The 18,146-nt window shown below is 31.4% G+C and overlaps 2 protein-coding genes across 2 annotated transcripts in view; both read right to left on the bottom strand.

Moving 5' to 3' along the window:
* LOC145333236 (neurexin-4-like) overlaps positions 1-4,874 on the bottom strand; it is a 47,651-nt gene extending 42,777 nt beyond the window's left edge. The window contains exons 1-3 of the mRNA XM_080178374.1: positions 4,847-4,874; positions 4,412-4,505; positions 645-780 (exon numbers count right to left, since the gene is read on the bottom strand). Of these exons, the coding sequence (XP_080034500.1) occupies positions 645-780; positions 4,412-4,505; positions 4,847-4,874 (258 nt within the window). The remainder of the gene's footprint in view (positions 1-644; positions 781-4,411; positions 4,506-4,846) is intronic.
* A 1,797-nt stretch (positions 4,875-6,671) lies between these two features.
* LOC145333238 (neurexin-4-like) overlaps positions 6,672-18,146 on the bottom strand; it is a 52,092-nt gene continuing 40,617 nt past the window's right edge. Inside the window, exons 14-18 of the mRNA XM_080178375.1 lie at positions 14,066-14,107; positions 13,402-13,461; positions 12,931-12,999; positions 12,582-12,657; positions 6,672-6,739 (exon numbers count right to left, since the gene is read on the bottom strand). Coding sequence (XP_080034501.1) covers positions 6,672-6,739; positions 12,582-12,657; positions 12,931-12,999; positions 13,402-13,461; positions 14,066-14,107 — 315 coding nt within the window. The remainder of the gene's footprint in view (positions 6,740-12,581; positions 12,658-12,930; positions 13,000-13,401; positions 13,462-14,065; positions 14,108-18,146) is intronic.

Raw genomic sequence — 18,146 nt, forward strand, 5'->3', positions numbered from 1 at the left:
AGGGAGGGGGGACAATGGGCTGTTTAATACACTAGTCCCCAAAGTTTTATGTAACGTTTACTTATTTGTTGGCGTAACATCTTTTGGAATTTAAGTGAATTAGGATTGGTTGATTCATAAAGTTGAGTGTTCAAACTTTTCAACAACTAATTTTAATCTATAGATGTGGTAATTTTGTGTGTCATTATTGGGTATGTTCATCAATTTATCGGGCATTGTCTTGTCCCTTTATATTCCTGCATAGCAAAAGATTGTACAATTTTAACATCTTTGATATGACGCCAATTGCAGCTAACAAGCCTGCTTGCAATATATAGAACAGGATAATGTGAAAATGGGAGTTTCATGGTTAACTGAGGTTTTTAGTAGTAATGTTTGAGGGAAGTATCTTAAATGGATCTAAAGGGATAAGACAATGGCAGATAAATAGGTGTTCATATCCAATTACAATACATAAAATTACCCCTTCTGTAGATTACAATTAGTGGATGAAACGTTTGAACACTAAATTTTTTAATCCAACCAATCAAATCAATAAAAGTCCCCAAAATTGTTGCGCCAACGAATAAGAAAACGTTATTTTAAAACTTTGGGGACTTGTGTAATAAATAGCCCAATGTCCATTCCCTCCCCTCCTATGTTACCTGTCTGCCAGCAATCCATAGAACAGGATCAGGTATGGGCTGCGGCTCCAGAGCAATCTCTGTGTTGTCAATGGCCAGGTAGAATCCAAGGTGGGATCTGTCCAGTAACAGGTGGTGCCACGTGTCATCACAAAACCTGCAAAATTCTCCAGCTATATTTGTTTTGATTGATTTCCAAAGGGCAGCGAGTAGCTAGAATATAGCTTAAAACCATCCCAAGACATAAAATAGCATAAAACTGTTTAAGGGCCTTTGTAAATCTTACCTAAAATAGAGAATCCAATCGGTTTAGTAGTTTCAGTAGCTTCAGACAATTATGTGAGTTAATGCCAAGTTATTTATATTTATTTAATGATAGATTGGTTTCAATAGAAGTTATTTAACACATCTTGTTACAGACAGCGTTCAGCGGATAGTAAAATAAAAAATTGTAAGATTAAAACTGGTATTAATTTCTTTGTTTTAAAAATTTGTGGAAAATTGTCTGTAATACGATGTTATTCATGATTTTTCAGCATGGTTGAGGATCAACACCGTTGAACTGTAGAATAGCTTAACTAATAAAAACTGATGATAATAGATAGATAAATAAATAGATAAATAGATAGATAGATAGATAATTAGAATGATGACAATAGAACTAATTATCTGTATTATCAAAACATAATAAATGAGGCACAGGAATTTAAGGATTTGTCATCACCTGGCCAAACAAAACCGATTTTCCAAATTGAGTGACTTAAATTATATATCTTTTAATTAACAATTACTTAAATGTGTTTAATTGCTTTTTAACCTATCTAACCTAAAGAACCTGAACTCAACCATACTAAAAAATAATGTATAGCATCATATTACAGACAATTTCCAAAAATATTAAAATACATAGATTTAATACCCGTCGGGGCTAACAAAACTGTTTTTTTTTTCTTAAAATTTTTCATTTTAATATCCGCGGAAAGCTGTCTATTATATGATGAGAAAAAAAAACTATTATTCCTATGACTTATCCCCCTAGCCCTGTTGAGGGGGAATTTATTAAGGGTCAGTGAAGTATATTTATTTTACTTTGTCCTTTTCATAATATTTCCTTTATTTAGTGCCATTCAACATAATTAATTAAAATTCCCGGGGAGGGAGGGGACACTGGGCTGTTCATTGCACTAGTCTCCAAAATTTTAAAATAACGTTTTGTTAATTTTTGAATGAACAAGTTTGAGGACTAATTTAGAACTTTTACTTGTTGCTTCATTAAGTTGAGTGTCATTATTGTAATCTACAGTATGGGTAAATTGTGTATAGTCATATGTACATCAATTCATCGGACATTGTTTTATCTCTTTAGAACCCTGAAAATTCCCCTTTTTAAAAGCGAAGCTATGCTATTATTAGTGTATATACCTCAGCTCGTCATTCGTTATACAATAATTAATTGTGTGATCATAACAATCACTATTTATTGACGGATTTTAGAAACTTTCAATCACGTTCCAAATAATAGAATAAACGACAAAGTCCAAATTGTGTAAAAAATGATCCATGTGACATAATAAAATAAGGGAGATGAAAGGAGAAGTGGGAAAGAAAACCCCTAAAAAAGAGATGGATAATCCCTTATTTTTATTACGTCACATGGATCATTTTTGACACTATTTAACACAATTTGGGCTTTGTCGAATAAACTATCAAACAGAAAACGCTTTAAGTTTTAATGCTTTATTGACACTAAATACCTATAAAAATATCTTCATAAACTTTTTATTTCTAACAACATAAAGATATCTTTAATACAAAGTAAAACGATGTCTGTCCGTCTGTCTGTTTGAAGCTTAATATCTCGGTAACCGCTGTATCGATAGAGCCTAACTCGTCATGAAATATAGCTACTGGTCCTGCGATGGTTTTAAGCTATTTTTTGTGTGGTGGGACTAGAGGGTAGGGGGAATACCACTATTCTTTTTAAAAACAAACATATTTTAGACGCACTCTTTTTTACCAATTTCTTGTCTATCTAGAATAATGAACTATTTCTCTGGTTACTGCATTATTTGATTTGATATATAAGAAATGTACTAGAGTTACTGGAATAAATGTCTAAGTAAAGATGTATAATCCTGGCCCTCGTGGTTGAGACCCTTTTCATCTGCTATCAAATTTCTTTCTGTTCTTTATTAAGGCCTCGGTAGTGTTTATATTTCCGTCGCTATTAGCTGATTTCAAAAACCCAATACAAAATTGGGACAGGGTCCCCGCCCAGCGGGCAGAGATACATATAGCCCCCTCTATTCTATTACATTAATGAAAGATAACTTACATCAATGAAAGATAACTTGAAGGAATATTTTGTCATACATCCGATTACTTTAGTTACTTGGGTAAGGCAATGAAAGCGACAAAACCCCGAAAAATTGAATATTGCTGTTATCATAATTTGTAGTTTTATGGAAATAGCCACAATAAGAAAATTGAGCCTTGGCCCAAACATTAAAAAAACTTTCATATGATAATCACTTTTTTGTTTGTTTTCTATCTCTTTTTATTTCTCTCTCTCTCTCTCTCTCTCTCTCTCTCTCTCTCTCTCTCTCTCTCTCTCTCTCTCTCTCTCTCTCTCTCTCTCTCTCTCTCTCTCTCTCTCTCTCTCTCTCTCTCTCTCTCTCTCTCTCTCTCTCTCTCTCTCTCTCTCTCTCTCTCTCTCTCTCTCTCTCTCTCTCTCTCTCTCTCTCTCTCTCTCTCTCTCTCTCTCTCTCTCTCTCTCTCTCTCTCTCTCTCTCTCTCTCTCTCTCTCTCTCTCTCTCTCTCTCTCTCTCTCTCTCTCTCTCTCTCTCTCTCTCTCTCTCTCTTTCTCGTTGCTTATCGTTATAGGACGCTTTTTATTAACGTAATCGTCCTTCTCTAGCTAACTGTCAATGTTCTAAAATTAGATGGAATGAAAATAAATATTTTTTTTGTATCGGACTCCAAATATAAATTTGACAAGGATTTACTGGGGTATTATTTGTCCAAAAGAAAAATATCTTTTTGGGAAAAATCCTCTATTTTATACTTGAAGACATATTCCCCCCCCCTCTACACACTTTTTAAAGATTTAGGTAAGGTTCATGAATGTAAGATTAAAATATGTTTTAGAAAAAAGTTTAGTTAGGGGGGGAGGATCTCCTACTGCAATACACAAAATGCTTAATATTTGGATGATATATTTCACTCAAATAATCAAATGCAAATGGGTCATTCATTTGATTGATAATAGTTATTAATCGCAATATAGATAGCTTTCTGCGGATATTAAAATTAAAAAAATATGATATCAAAGCATGTTTTGTTAGCCCGAGGGGACGAAAGCCCGGTCTAACATAACTGACATTAATTTAAGGATTTTTATTTTAATATTCGTGAAAAATTGTCTGTAATACGATGATATAATCAGTTATAGATACTTAAAAAAATATTATTCAGTAATAAACTAATTGAAAAATATTTTATCACTTAGGTAGATAAACGATAGACTGTTAAATACATGTGGATATTTAGATGTAAAATTGATTTATTACTATATACAGGGTGTCCCTCGTAAACTGTTTTTTTTGAAACGCTTATTACTCCCTTAATATTTCAACTATCGGCTATAAAAAACTGGTTTTAATCTTATGATTGTACATTTTTATATTCGTAGAAAGCTGGATATAATACGATGCTAGACATAGTTTTTTCGTATGGATGAGAACCGGTTCATATCCACCGGATTCGAATGAATACGAGAAAAAAGATACCTTATGTTTGTTTGTATATCAGCTCCATTAATGGTAACCACAGAATTACAGCTAATTGAAATTATTAATTTCAAATCATCCAATGTCTCTGAGCCTAGTTTTGTATACAATTCATGAAATATGATTTTTAGAGTTTTAAGGCCAAGTTTATCATATTCGTATTTTAAAATCTCTACTTATAATCAGTCAATTGTATTCCAAACTGTTACAAAAGAGATGTTCCGTTTTATGATTAAACCATCATTTTGAACAACAAATCATAAAAATTAATAAATAAAGTGAAAAACAGATAAAGCAATTTCATTTTGTCCCATTTTTTACTTTACTCCAATTTTATTTATAGACAGGTGAGTTTTAAAAGTATTAAAAATAAATAAAAAACATTAGAATAGCATTTCTGGACTAAATAAATTCATGAATATTCCTGTAGAAAACTGTCTTTCTTCATCATGTGACAATCCATTGGATTTTTCCTGTTTTCATGAAAAAATTATTATTTCTTAAAAAACTAACATGAGGCCAGTAACATATAATAAAACTATTAAAATGAATAGAGAATAAATTTTGTATGTATAGATGCATAATTATAAAACTGCCTGCATATTTCTTCAATTATTACTTATTTTATAGAAATTTTTTTTTCTTCAAAAGTGTCATTCAATTATAGTAAGCTACCACATTAAAGGCAAGCTAGGCAAATTAATCTCATAATTAAACTTTATAATACTCCTTCATCAATGAAAAAGGATTGAAATATCAACCTAGCTTTATAACATAAAGTATTATCCAATGTTCGCCATATCATATTAAAACTATGTGGGATCAATGTATGATCATAAACTATTTTACAGCTTGGCTTGAAAACTGAAATTTGAGTGTAAGGAATTTGAAACATCCAATGTTGACATCTTCAAATATACCTTTCAAAGTACTTAGATTTCAGGTTATACTGTTGGAATATTATTTTTGTATTTTAGTAATATATAGTTAACCCTCCAAGATTGTAGTGTTTTAAGAGGTGTGGGGAGTGTAATTAATTTTTTTTTTATAATTTTTCTTTTGTTGATGGGGAGAGGGGGAGGGAGGGTAAAAATGGCATCAAAGGCGCTAGAAACGAAATAATGATAAAAATCTAAAGCTCCTAAAGCTTAGGCACTAGCCTATAAAGTTAATTACAACGAATGGTATGGACCCAACGTGCAAAAATCCTCAAAAATATTTTTTTAAATTGGAAAGTGAACTTAGTATTGATAAACCTTACATTATAATAACATTGTGTGGTGTGATCAAATATCAGAGAATACATAATTCTGGATTAACATTTACACATTCAATATACAGGCTGTTTCTTATATGCGAAAATATATATATATATATTTTTTTTGGGGGGGGGAGGCAAAGTTTTTTTTTGATGAGTGTGATTTTTTTTGACAGTATTAACTAGATTTGGTGCAAAGAGGCCTAAAACCTAACTAAGACCCCAAGAATATTAAACTCCAGTATCTTTAATACAAAGTAAAACAATATCTGTCCATCTGTCCGTTTGTATGAATGTTTATAGACTATCTAGGTTAAAAACCAAACAAAAACACCCTGTATATTAATATTCAAGAATAAATATATATTTATTTGCAAATTTGTTGCTTATCATTATTTGCTCATATCATATTAGCTTATATCATATTAAAATTTTAAGATTTGGTTTACATTTAAACTTTTTTTTGTAAAAATAAAGTAAATGAAATAAATTTATCTGTACCTTTAAAACCCCAACTTATTTTAAAATAAATTAAAAATAGGTCGGAGGATATTTTTTATGTGTTTATGTTTAAGTTATATTAGGTACATTGTAACCCTGCAAGGTTGGGGCACCACAGGCATTGGCCCCGCAAGGATAGGGTCTCCCAGGGATTAGGCACAACAAACTTAAACGGTATTTTAGATTTATTTCAAGAATAAAACCTTCCTTGCTTACCAGGTTGAAAAAGAAGATCGGACTATTGGTTTGTAAGTAAGGCACATGTAAGAACTTAAGTATAGATGTGTATAATCCAGACAACTTCCTGGCCTAAGTGGCGGAGATCCTTTTCGTCTGCAAACAAATTGCTTTCTGTTCTTTTGTTTATATTTCTGACCCTATTAGCTGATTTCAAAGACCCTATAAAAAATCGGGACAAGATCCCCGTCCTGTGGGCAGAATTAAGTATAGCTCATCCTCTGTTCTTTTGATTAATAGTTTGACTATAATCATCTATTTTTTTTATTTTCCATAATAATTTTCCTTGCTCTGACGAATTTGTAGAATTTCCATTTTCTCTCTTCTTAGACCTATAAAGACAAAAATGAAAACATCCGTAAAATTGAAGCTCTGAAATGGTAGTACAAACGAACATTAACACTTGTAGAGAGTCAAAATTGAATAAGCAGAATATTGGACATAAGTCTAAACAAAATTGTACATAATTTTGTTTCAAATACAGGATGCAGCAAAATTAAATACTTAAAGAAATAAACCTCTTTTTGCCATAGATTAAAAACTGACCAATAGATGATTTCCTTGTTAGCAACCTTTATTGACAAAAATTTCTCTCCTGTCATAATATCCACGTATATTCAACATACATTTGGATAAATGGATTAATTCATAGCAGTTGGACTTAAGAAAAGCGTTTGACAAAATACATTTTGAAATGAACGTTTAAATCAAGACCAACGATCTACAAATGTTTGTTACTTAAAATATAAGAAAAATTTAAATTTTAAAATTAATTTTGATAACCTTCTAAGTATAATAACTTTAAGCCTGTTTGGGTATCCTTTTAATTTCCTAATACTATTCCTAGCATTGTTTATCAACAGAGTATCACAATCGTTTCAATAATGGATGTATACTATTTCAGAATATTATGACAGGGGAAAAATTGTCGTTAAATTAGCTTGCTGACATAGACCTAATTTCATTTAACAGGAGGGTGGGGTAAAGGGGGAAGATGGGGGATATCGTTATTTTGTCAGCTACAAGTTTCACTTTACTAGAGTACATGATAATCTGGTGTAAGATCCAAGTAAAAATTAATCCATTTTTCCAACAGAAACATTTAAACCCATAAAACAAATAATTCAACAAAGAAAAAAATAACCAATAAATTAATCTAAACCCATTTCTTTTTTAAATAATTGCAAAGTTCAAACGGCAGAATTTATAATTCGTGAAGCCCTGTATTTTTTAAAATCATAAAACATAATGTGTTTAAAATCGAACTTGTAACCACCTGGCATAAAACTTGGTGCAAAAGCACTTGTTATGAAATTTAAGAAAGATAAAAATGCCTCTAGAACCCACTCTTAGTCTTTTCATCTTATCGAATTAGCAACTTTTTCTTTCATATTCTCCAACTTTTTCATCATTTTATTAAAATAAACTTTATTAGGCTGACTTCTAGTTAAGATCATTATTATATACAGCTTTTTTTTAGCGTTTTTAAAAGCGAAGCTTTTCTATAATTAGGGTCGGTCCGTCCGTACGTCCGTAACGGATAGCTTTTTTCGTTATTTTAGGCATGTTGGAATTGTCCTATCGATTTCAAACTTTGCATGGTGATTCCTGTAGAAGTTAGGTATGAGTTAGAAAGCGTAGCAACTCTATAATCATTACCAGAATGTCCGTACGTCCATTTTAAACATGTTGATTTTTTTACATTTTTAACAACGAATTTGTATGTGACATAATTATCCGATTGGTCTGATTTTGGTATACTTATTCCTGGGACAACAAAGTATAATGTAATAAGCGAAGCAACTCTATAATCAAGTCCTATAAATGTAAGTATGTCCATAAATATTATCCTAAATCAAGCAGTTTTTCAACAAATTTACTTACAATTTTGCTTTGACTCTTATACATTTATATTATGATTATTCAGTTCTGACATTATTCAAGTGTTAATGTCCGTTTGTCTTACCGTTTCAGAGCTTCGCTTTTATGGATGTTGTCATTCTTGTTAGAATATATTTAAAATAATAGGTCTTAAGGGCTAGTTAAAGCTTTGTAAAACAAGGAAAATAATGTTCAAAAGTATTAATGAGAAGTAAGTCAAATTTAGTCAATTTATAGTCAAGTTTTTTTCAACGGACATGCCTAGTTATACACATAGAAGTTACACTTGCAAAATATGTATAACTTAATTATTATATTATTCCTGTTTTTAAAAGCGAAGCTTTTCTATAATTAGGGTCGGTCTGTCCGTACGCCCGTCCGTACGTCTGTAACGGATAGCTTTTTTCATTAATTTAGGCATGTTAGAATTGTCCTATCGATTTCAATCTTTGCATGGTGATTCCTGTAGTAATAAGGTGCGATTTATAAAGCGTAGCAACTCTATAATAATTACCAGAATATCCGTACGTCCATTTTAAACATGTTGAATTTTTAATTTTTTAACAAAAAATTTTTAAGTGATCTAATTATCAAATTGATCTGATTTTTCGTATACTGATTCCTGGGACAACAAAGTACAATATTATACGCAACGCAACTCTATAATCAAGTCCTAAAAATGTAAGTATGTCCATAAACATTAACCTGTATCAAGCAGTTTTCAACAAATTTACTTATAATTTTGCTTCGACTCTTATACATTTATATTCTGCTTATTCAGTTCTGACAAAATACAAGTGATAATGTCCGTTTGTCTTACAGTTTCAGTGCTTCGCTTTTATGGATGTTGTCATCCTTGTTTTGGTAGATGCTTATTGGATAGACCAAAAGGGAAAGGAAAAAACAAGTATGTTAAATGTTTATAAACAAGGATGACAACATCCATAAAAGCGAAGCACTGAAACGATAGGACAAACGGACATTAACACTTATATATTGTCAGAACTAAATAATCAGAATATAAATATATAAGAGTCGAAGCAAAATTCTAAGTAAATTTGGTTAAAAAAATGCTTTATACAGGATAATGTTTATGGACATACCTACATTTTTAGGACTTGATTATAGAGTTGCTTCGCTTATAACATTATACTTTGTTCTCCCAGGAATCAATATACCAAAAATCAGATCAATCGGATGATTTGATCACATAAAAATTTGTTGTTAAAAAAGTAAAAAAATCAACATGTTTAAAACGGACGTACGGACATTTTGGTAATGATTATAGAGTTGCTACGCTTTCTAAATCGTACCTAACTATTAAAGGAATCACCATGCAAAATTTGAAATCGATAGGACAATCCTAACATGCCTAAATTAACGAAAAAAGCTATCCGTTACGGACGTACGGACGGACGGACGGACGTACGGACGTACGGACGTACGGACGGACGGACCGACCCTAATTATAGAAAAGCTTCGCTTTTAAAAATAAGACTACTGTCTGTTTGAAAATAAAGGGTCATCTAAAATCACTTCCAGTTGGAAGTGAGATCCACTTACAACTGGAGTGTAAAGAAGAACATTTGGGTATGGTCCCTTTCGTAACATCGCACCTTATGGGGCGATTTTTCGTATATTTCACGGTAGCTTTTCTCCTATTTCTAGCCCCTGCGGGAGGCTCTAACCCTGCGGGGCCAATTACCTAACCCAATATAACCTAACCTAACCTAACCTAACCTAAAATAACCTATAAAAAGCAATTTTAGAATACGACGAATCGCCCCTTATGGGGCGATGTTACAAAAGGGACTATTCCCGAACATTTTTTCCAGGGGCGATTTCTCTTGGGAGTGGGAGGAAGGTATAAAACCTCCCTGGTCATTCACTTTATGAGGTTAGCGAGATCATGTATACAGGCACAAAGACACACAGACACATACACATCCTGTTATTTTTATATATATTTGTAAATATCCTTGCATGTCAAGGCCATGTCAATAGAAAAAATAAGCATACTGTTGTGATAATATCTATGAACACATGTTTTTAAAGGCGAAGCTTTTCTATAATTAGGATAGGTCCGTACGTCCGTACGTAACGGATAGCTTTTTCGTTAATTTAGGCATGTTAGAATTGTCCTATCGATTTCAAACTTTGCATGATGATTAGAAAGCGAAGCAACTCTATAATCGTTGCCAGAAAGTCCGTACGTCCATTTTAAACATGTTGCTTTTTAACTTTATTAACATCAAAATGTTATGTGATAAAATTATCCGATTGGTCTGATTTTTGGAATACTGATTCCTAGGACAACAAAGAACATTGTTATAAGCAAAGCATCTCTATAATCAAGTTCTAAAAATGTATGTATGTTCTTAAACAATATACTGTATTTAAGCAGTTTTTTCAGCCGATTTAATTACAATTTTGTTTCGTTCGACTTTTATACATTTATATTCTGATTATTCTGTTCAGACACTATACAAGTGTTAATGTTCGTTTGTCCTATCGTTTCAGAGCTTCGCTTTTATGGCTGTTGTCATCCTTGTTTTGTTACAAAATTTTTATATAAATTACTGTCGGTCCGTTCGTCATAATATTTAAGCAAATCTAAAAGAACGTCTGTCTTTGCAAATATCATTTAAAAATCATTTTTTAATTTTCTTATAAATATAAAGAATAATCTAAAATAAATAGCCTACGCCTCTAGAGGGGGGAGGGAGGTTAGCCACCCCAATTTTAGGATTTAGTTTTAAAAATAAAAATAAGTGAATTTCTTTAGGGGCGTTTTCTATTAGGAGTGTTCAAGTAACCTTCCCAAAAATAGTTTTAAACCTATCCAGGACCAATAAGAAGCTACATTGTTTTTTTTTTTGATATTTTGATCCTTGTTATATAAGAATGATAGGCAACTTATATTATTCTTTCCTCTATTTATACATGCTTTTGTCATACTATTTTTTCTTTATGTGCTTAGAAAAGGGATATTTATTACTGATAACAAATAGAGAAGAGATTTTTCCAATATGGCTTCGAAACCGATTAATATCAGGTGGATTAGAACCATACTGAAAAATCATGTATAGTATCGTATTACTGACATTTTTCCACGATTACAAATTAAAAATAAAAAATGGTTTGAACAGTATAATTTTTTATTTTAATATCAGCGCAAAGCTGTCCACAATACAATGCGATAAATTAGTAAAGATTTAAATATGCATAATAGTGAAAGTAGTGAAACAGGAAAACTCCAAAAAACCAGGGGTAAGGAAGGGAAAATTTTGTTAATCATAATTAGAAGTAACCAGAATGTAAATAAAATAATAATACAGACTGAGATTCAGATAACTTTAATACGTATAAAATCTATTTATAATCTACTTTTCATATAATTTGTCCCTGTACTTTACTTATGTTTATTTATTCGATATATGAATATTATTTACTTAGCTTTCTTCCTATTAAAAAAGGTATATATTACAGGAATGGATGTATAATATACGTGGATATTATGACAGGGGAAAGTGTCTTCATTATATACTGCTCACATTGGTATCACTTATTGGTCTGTTCGTTAATAAAGTAGGAATGGAGGGGATGGAGTATTGGATGGGATTATTATGGGATGGAGGGGGGTTGGGTTGTTATTTCAGCCAACTACAAGTTTATTAGAGAACATGCTAATATGGTGTAAGATCCAAGAAATAATAAATCCTTTTTTTACAGGATCTTAGGATTAGGTGATAATAGTTATTTCTCGTATCGTATTATAAACGGCTTTCCGCGGATATAGAATGTACAATTATAAGATTAAAACCAGTTTTTTTAGCTCAGAAGTGCCGAAGGCACGGGATAAAAAACTGGCTTTAATCTTATGATTGTACATTTTTATATTCGTAGAAAGCGGTTTATAATACGATGCTAGACATAGTTTTTTCGTATGGATGAGAACCGGTTCCTATCCACCAGATTCGAATGAATACGAGAAAGTATATTATACAGGGACTGTAGGGGATAGGACAGTGGACGAAAAATTCATTTACATTATACATCTCCAATGAGGATAAAATATTAACCTTTCTATACACTAAGTCTAATTTTCCCTTCCTCTCTTTGTAATTATAAACTACTGCAATTTCTAGCGCATGACTCCACTCTTGAAGTGCTATGCCATTGTATTGCCTGGTAAACGGGTGCAACTCAAAACCATCTGTTGTTAGGGCATCAAAGAAAGAGAGCTCAATCAAAGAGTTGGTTGTCTAAGGGGTTTAACTTCAAAAACTTTACCTGAAACTTTAAAGTGAAGGCTAAGCAGATTAAAATGTCGGTCAAACGGGGCAAAGAATAATCCGGGCTTTATATCCTAAAATAAAATATTTAGGGACGTTGCCACATAACTAACTAGCAAAAGTACAATCACTGTACTTTTGACAACAAGTAGATGTGTTTTTGTCTATTTTAATGGTATTACTTTTTTCAAGCTGTCAAATTTACAAATTTACACCTCACAAATAGTTTTCATTGGCATAAACTCATTTTCAAAGTAAGTTTTACACCTTAAATATTCAATAGAGGCTGTGTCAAATATACAATTTCATTGACAAAAAAATATAATATGTCCTAATTTACTAATCACCTGAATGTTAGTTATATCCAGCTGAAGGTCTTGAGAACAAACTAAAGGTCCAAGGGTAAATCTTCCCTCCTAAAAATAATAATCATGAATATTTTGGTCCTTGTTATTAGCAAAAATTTTTTGGGAAAAAATTGCAGCTGCCCCAGTATTAATTTCAAAATTTTCGGAAAAAAAAATTGGATCTGCTCCAGTATCAAATTCAAAATAAATAAAAAAAAATTGGGGGGAATTTTTTTTTTGGGGGGGGGGGGTAGGGGTGTCCCACCCCCCAAGAAAGTAGCTTAAAACCACCACAGGACCAATAGGTATATACCCTAAAAAGTAGAAACCGGTCGGTTCAGCGGTTACCGAGATCTTAAGGGACAGACGGACGGACGGACGGACATACAGACAGACAGACGGACGGACGGACGGACATACAGACAGACAGACGGACGGACAGACATCAAGCTACTTTGTATTATAGATTACCTTATTATCAAATGGAGTTCCTGTATCCCCAAAATATAATGCAGAAACAGGCAAGGAATCCTAAAAAATAACATATTGGACAAAATTTTATTTTATAGATTATTCAACTAACAATGATGACACCAACCATAAAATCGTTTCTAACTATTGTGATGCAAAGTTTGAAATTCATAGGACATGTGAGGCATAACGCTACGAGCTAGCCGTTACGGACGGATCGACCTTTACTATAGAAAAGCTACGTTTTTTTTAAATAAGGCAATATTAACCAATTTGAAGTTTATGATTTGAATAGGGTTTATGATTCAGCTAATTAATTACATTTGAAATTGTCAAAAATTAAATATTTTGTTGGCGTAGAGTTGGTGTAAAACTTGTTTTTTTTTATGAGACGAAGACCAAACTGCATTACTTTTGCACCACTTTTGACGTCATATTCTCTATATCTTTCTTAGGGGTTTTCTTTCCCACTTCTCCTCTCATCTTCCTTATTTTATGACGTCACAGGAATCAAAAGTGACACAAAAGTAATGCAGTTTGGTCTTCGTCAGAATTGTTTGTCATAATCACTTTCCCTTTTCCCTGGTTTCAAAGAACAAAATGCACATACATTTAATCAAAAGGTTACAAACTAAGATACAAAAAAAAGAAATAAAAACAATACCTTGTCTGAAATAACTCCTTCGTCAAACAACCAGTAATTTGTCTGAAAAATAAAACAAAAATTATAATCATAAATTTTTTATCTGAAAGCTGAATATTTTTCATAGTTATTTCTCGCATATTTTTTTTTATAAACAGCTTTACAAGGATATAAAACGTACAATTTTAATATTTTTCTGATTCTTCTATTGCTCAAACACATTTTTATTAATTTCTGCAAAACCAACTTCATTCAACTTCCAATAACCTATCCTTTTATTCCTGATTTAAATGTAACTGTTATCATATTTGTAATCTTCGTTAATCCTTTATGTTATAAAGTTTTAAGGTTTTGCATACGGCTTCTTTTTGTATGGTAGTGTGTGTTTATGCATGTGTTTGACTATAATTAGTTTAAATTAAACATGTTTGTTTGGCTGCCCTTTATCTGTATGTTCTAGGTAATTCAAGGCTCGGCGACCGCAACTAAGCCTCAAATTAATACGCGTTTAGAGGCTGTTAAAATTTGTAAGAAAAGAGGGATTGCCATAATAAAGTCAGGTATAGCCTTTCAGCTAATTTTTATATATCGACACTCCATGTAAGCAAGCTATTTAAGGATTAATTTTCAATATGTAAAATTCTGCCTAAGCAGCTGACAACTAAAGGATGAAGATTAGCGTAATAACCATACACTTTTATTTTTGTGTCCTCGAAAAAAAACTTTTCAGTTGCATTCTAGGGAAAGAAATAATTATTCTTTAGAAAATCCAGGAAAATATTGTTATAGGTTTTTTGGTCTAAATAATACTAAATAAATGTCTAAGTATTGATGTTTAATGATGTTGATGACCCTTTTTGCCTGCTAACAATTAGCTCTCTGTTTTTTTGGGGATTCGGCTGTGTTTATATTTCCGACGCTGTTAGCTGATTTCGAAGACCGAATACAAAATCGGGACAGGGTAATTGCCCACCCAGTGGGAAGAGTTACATATAACCCGTGCCCCCTCTATTCTTATAATTTAATTTCAACAATATAATTTTAACTAAACATATTTAGTACTTAATTTTAATTCCTTCCTTGATAATCTTTTCCAGTATGGCTTCGAAACCGATTAATATCCGCTGAATTGGAACCGGTTCTCAGCCATACTGAAAAATCATGCATAGCACAGTATAAATCAATACCAGCAGCAAGAAATTTTTATTCCGAATCTTTATGCCATAACGAATGCATATGTGATTTTCTAGTACATTGTAACTTCTTGTAACACAGAAATAAAACCATAGGAAAATACTTATGTTATTTTTTTTCATGTTTGAGATTTTTGAACTGTTCATTCATATTTAAGAGGATTTTTTAAAACTTTTTTATTGATGTAAGTTAAGGAGAAAACTGTTTTTATCCATCCCTTAAAAATAAATAATAAATCTAAGGGGAAATACCATTAGAATGTATTTACTTATCCTACTTAAATTCCAAACCTCCCCCCCCCCCCCAAAAAAAAAAGGATGATGACAACATCCATAAAAGCGTAGCACTGAAACGGTAGGACAAACGGACATTAACACTTGTATAGTTGTACTGAATAATCAGAATATAAAAGTTTAAGAGTCGAAGCAAAATTGTAAGTAAATTTGTTGAAAAACTGCTTGATACAGGATAATGTTTATAGTACTTGATTAAAGAGTTGCTTCGCTTATAATATTGTTCTTTGTTGTCCCTGGAATCAATATACCAAAAATCAGATCAAACGGATAATCAGATAAAAATTAGTTGTTAAAAAAGTACAAAAATCAACATGTTTAAAACGAACGTACGGTCATTCCGGTAATGGTTATAAAGTTCCTAGGTTTTCTAAATCGTATCTAACTACTACAGGAATCATCATGCAAAGTTTGAAATCGATAGGACAATTCTAACATGCCTAAATTAACGAATAAAAGCTATCTATCTCGGACGGACGGACGTACGTACGAACGGACCGACCCTAGTTATAGAAAAGCTTCGCTTTTAATAAGCTTAATACTTATAAGCTTTTTTACTTATTACTTTATTCCAAGCTTAAAGTATGTAGTTGTGTAGTTGATAATGCCTGCTACTTCTTTATATGGCGTGCTTTTACTTCCCCAAATTATCACAATAGCGTTCATTTTCGCAGCAATAATAGTATATAAATATGGCAGCCTGTTTAATAAAGATTTAAAATCAAACTGATAATTGGCAGTTTAGTTTCGTTATTTGTCTATTTTGAACTTTATTATCGACTTGTATTTTAGGGTCAGTCCGTCCGTCCGAGACGGATAGCTTTTTTCGTTAATATTGGCATTTTAGATTTTTCTATTGATTTCAAACTTTGCATGGTGATTACTGTGGTAGTTATGTACGATTTATAAAGCGTAGCAACTGTATAATCATTACCAGAATGTCCGCACGTCCATTTCAAACATGTTGATTTTTACTTTTTTTAACAACAAATTTTTAGGTGATCTAATTATCCGATTGTTCTGATTTTTGGTATATTGATTCCTGAGACACCAAAGTACAATATCATAAGCAAAGCAACTCTACTATCAAGTCCTAAAAATGTAAGCATGTCCGTAAACATTATCCTGTTTCAAAAAGTTTTTCAACAAATTTACTCACAATTTTGCTTTGAATCTTACTCATTTATATTCTGATTTTATATGTTTATGTTTATATATGTCCGTTTGTCCTACCGTTTCAGAGCTTCCTTGTTTTTTTAATAATTATTTTCTGTTTGCTTTGCCTGTTATAATATGTGCTCTCCCTTCCTTAAATCACTATAATAAAAAAGCATTGTTTTTTTCACCCGAATTGTCAAGAATAACAAAATAGTAAAGAAGGCGTCTTTAGAAGGTGTTTCAGTAAGTAGTAGATGTAAAATTTTCCATAGAATTCAGATATGCAATCGTTTTTTGTAGATCTCTTATTTTTTAAGTAATTTAAGTTTTTTTTATAAAAATTAAGTAGGTTTTAAGGTACTAAAATGCAAAAAAAAAGAAAATTGCCATTATGAACAAAAATAGTAAGAACTTTAATTTGACACTTTACTTTTTAAATTCTGTTGAGTAGTTAATGAAAAATTCTTTTTTTTGAACCCACGAGAATAAAAACTTTCAACTTAAATATATCATTACAGAGGCATAAGAAATAGGCGTTATATATACTTTTAGAATGAGAAAAATATTACAAATCCATTCTAAGCAAAATTGAAATAAAAAGTTTACAAAATAGTAAATAAACTACGATAAAAGAAATTATATGAAAATATTATATTATACAGACAACCATCTTAAATCTTTAAGAGTAAAATCATTGAGAGTAAAAATGGGAAGGGGGTAAAGAGGGGGTAAAGTAAGTGTTGCCTGTACAAAATAATATGTTAGGCCATTTTAAAAAATTTTTTTTTACTTTTTTCAATTTTGCTTACAATGGATTTGTAATACTTTTCTGATTCTAAAAGTATATATGAACCCATATTTTTATGCCTATTTTAGGATATATTTATGTTGAAAGTTTTGATTAAAACAAGGTTTAAAAAATCGATTTTTCAATAATTACCTAACAGAATTAAAAAAGTAAGGTGTCAAATTAAAGATCTTACTAATTTTGTTCATAATGGCAATTTTCTTTTTTTTTGTTGCATTTTAGTACCTTAAAACCAACTTAATTTAAAAAAAAAACTTAAATTACTTAAAAATAAGAGTTTCATTGTCCTTTCTCTACATCCCTCATATCTTCTATATGTAGGTATTATATAAACATACATTAAAGTTTTGTATCTTTTCGTCTATGTTTCAACATTTTATTACAAAATTTTCTGTTCAGTTTCAGCAATAAATGTATAGGTATAAATGTATAACCAAGACAGTTTTTGGGCCTTTTTGGAACCTTTTTCGTCAGGTAGTGCATTGCTTTTTGCTCTTTTGGCGATTTGGCTGTGTTTATATTTCCGTCGCTATTGGCTGATATTCAAAGACCTAATTGAGAGTCTACATAGGGTCCCCAACCCGCGAGTAGAGTTACATATAGCTCATGTCTCCTCTATTCTTTTACTTTAATGTTTCAACATTTAATT

The sequence above is a fragment of the Acartia tonsa genome, chromosome 12, assembly GCF_053477335.1.
Source record: "Acartia tonsa isolate MP-2025a chromosome 12, ASM5347733v1, whole genome shotgun sequence".
In the NCBI taxonomy this organism is placed as follows: Eukaryota; Metazoa; Arthropoda; class Copepoda; order Calanoida; family Acartiidae; genus Acartia; species Acartia tonsa.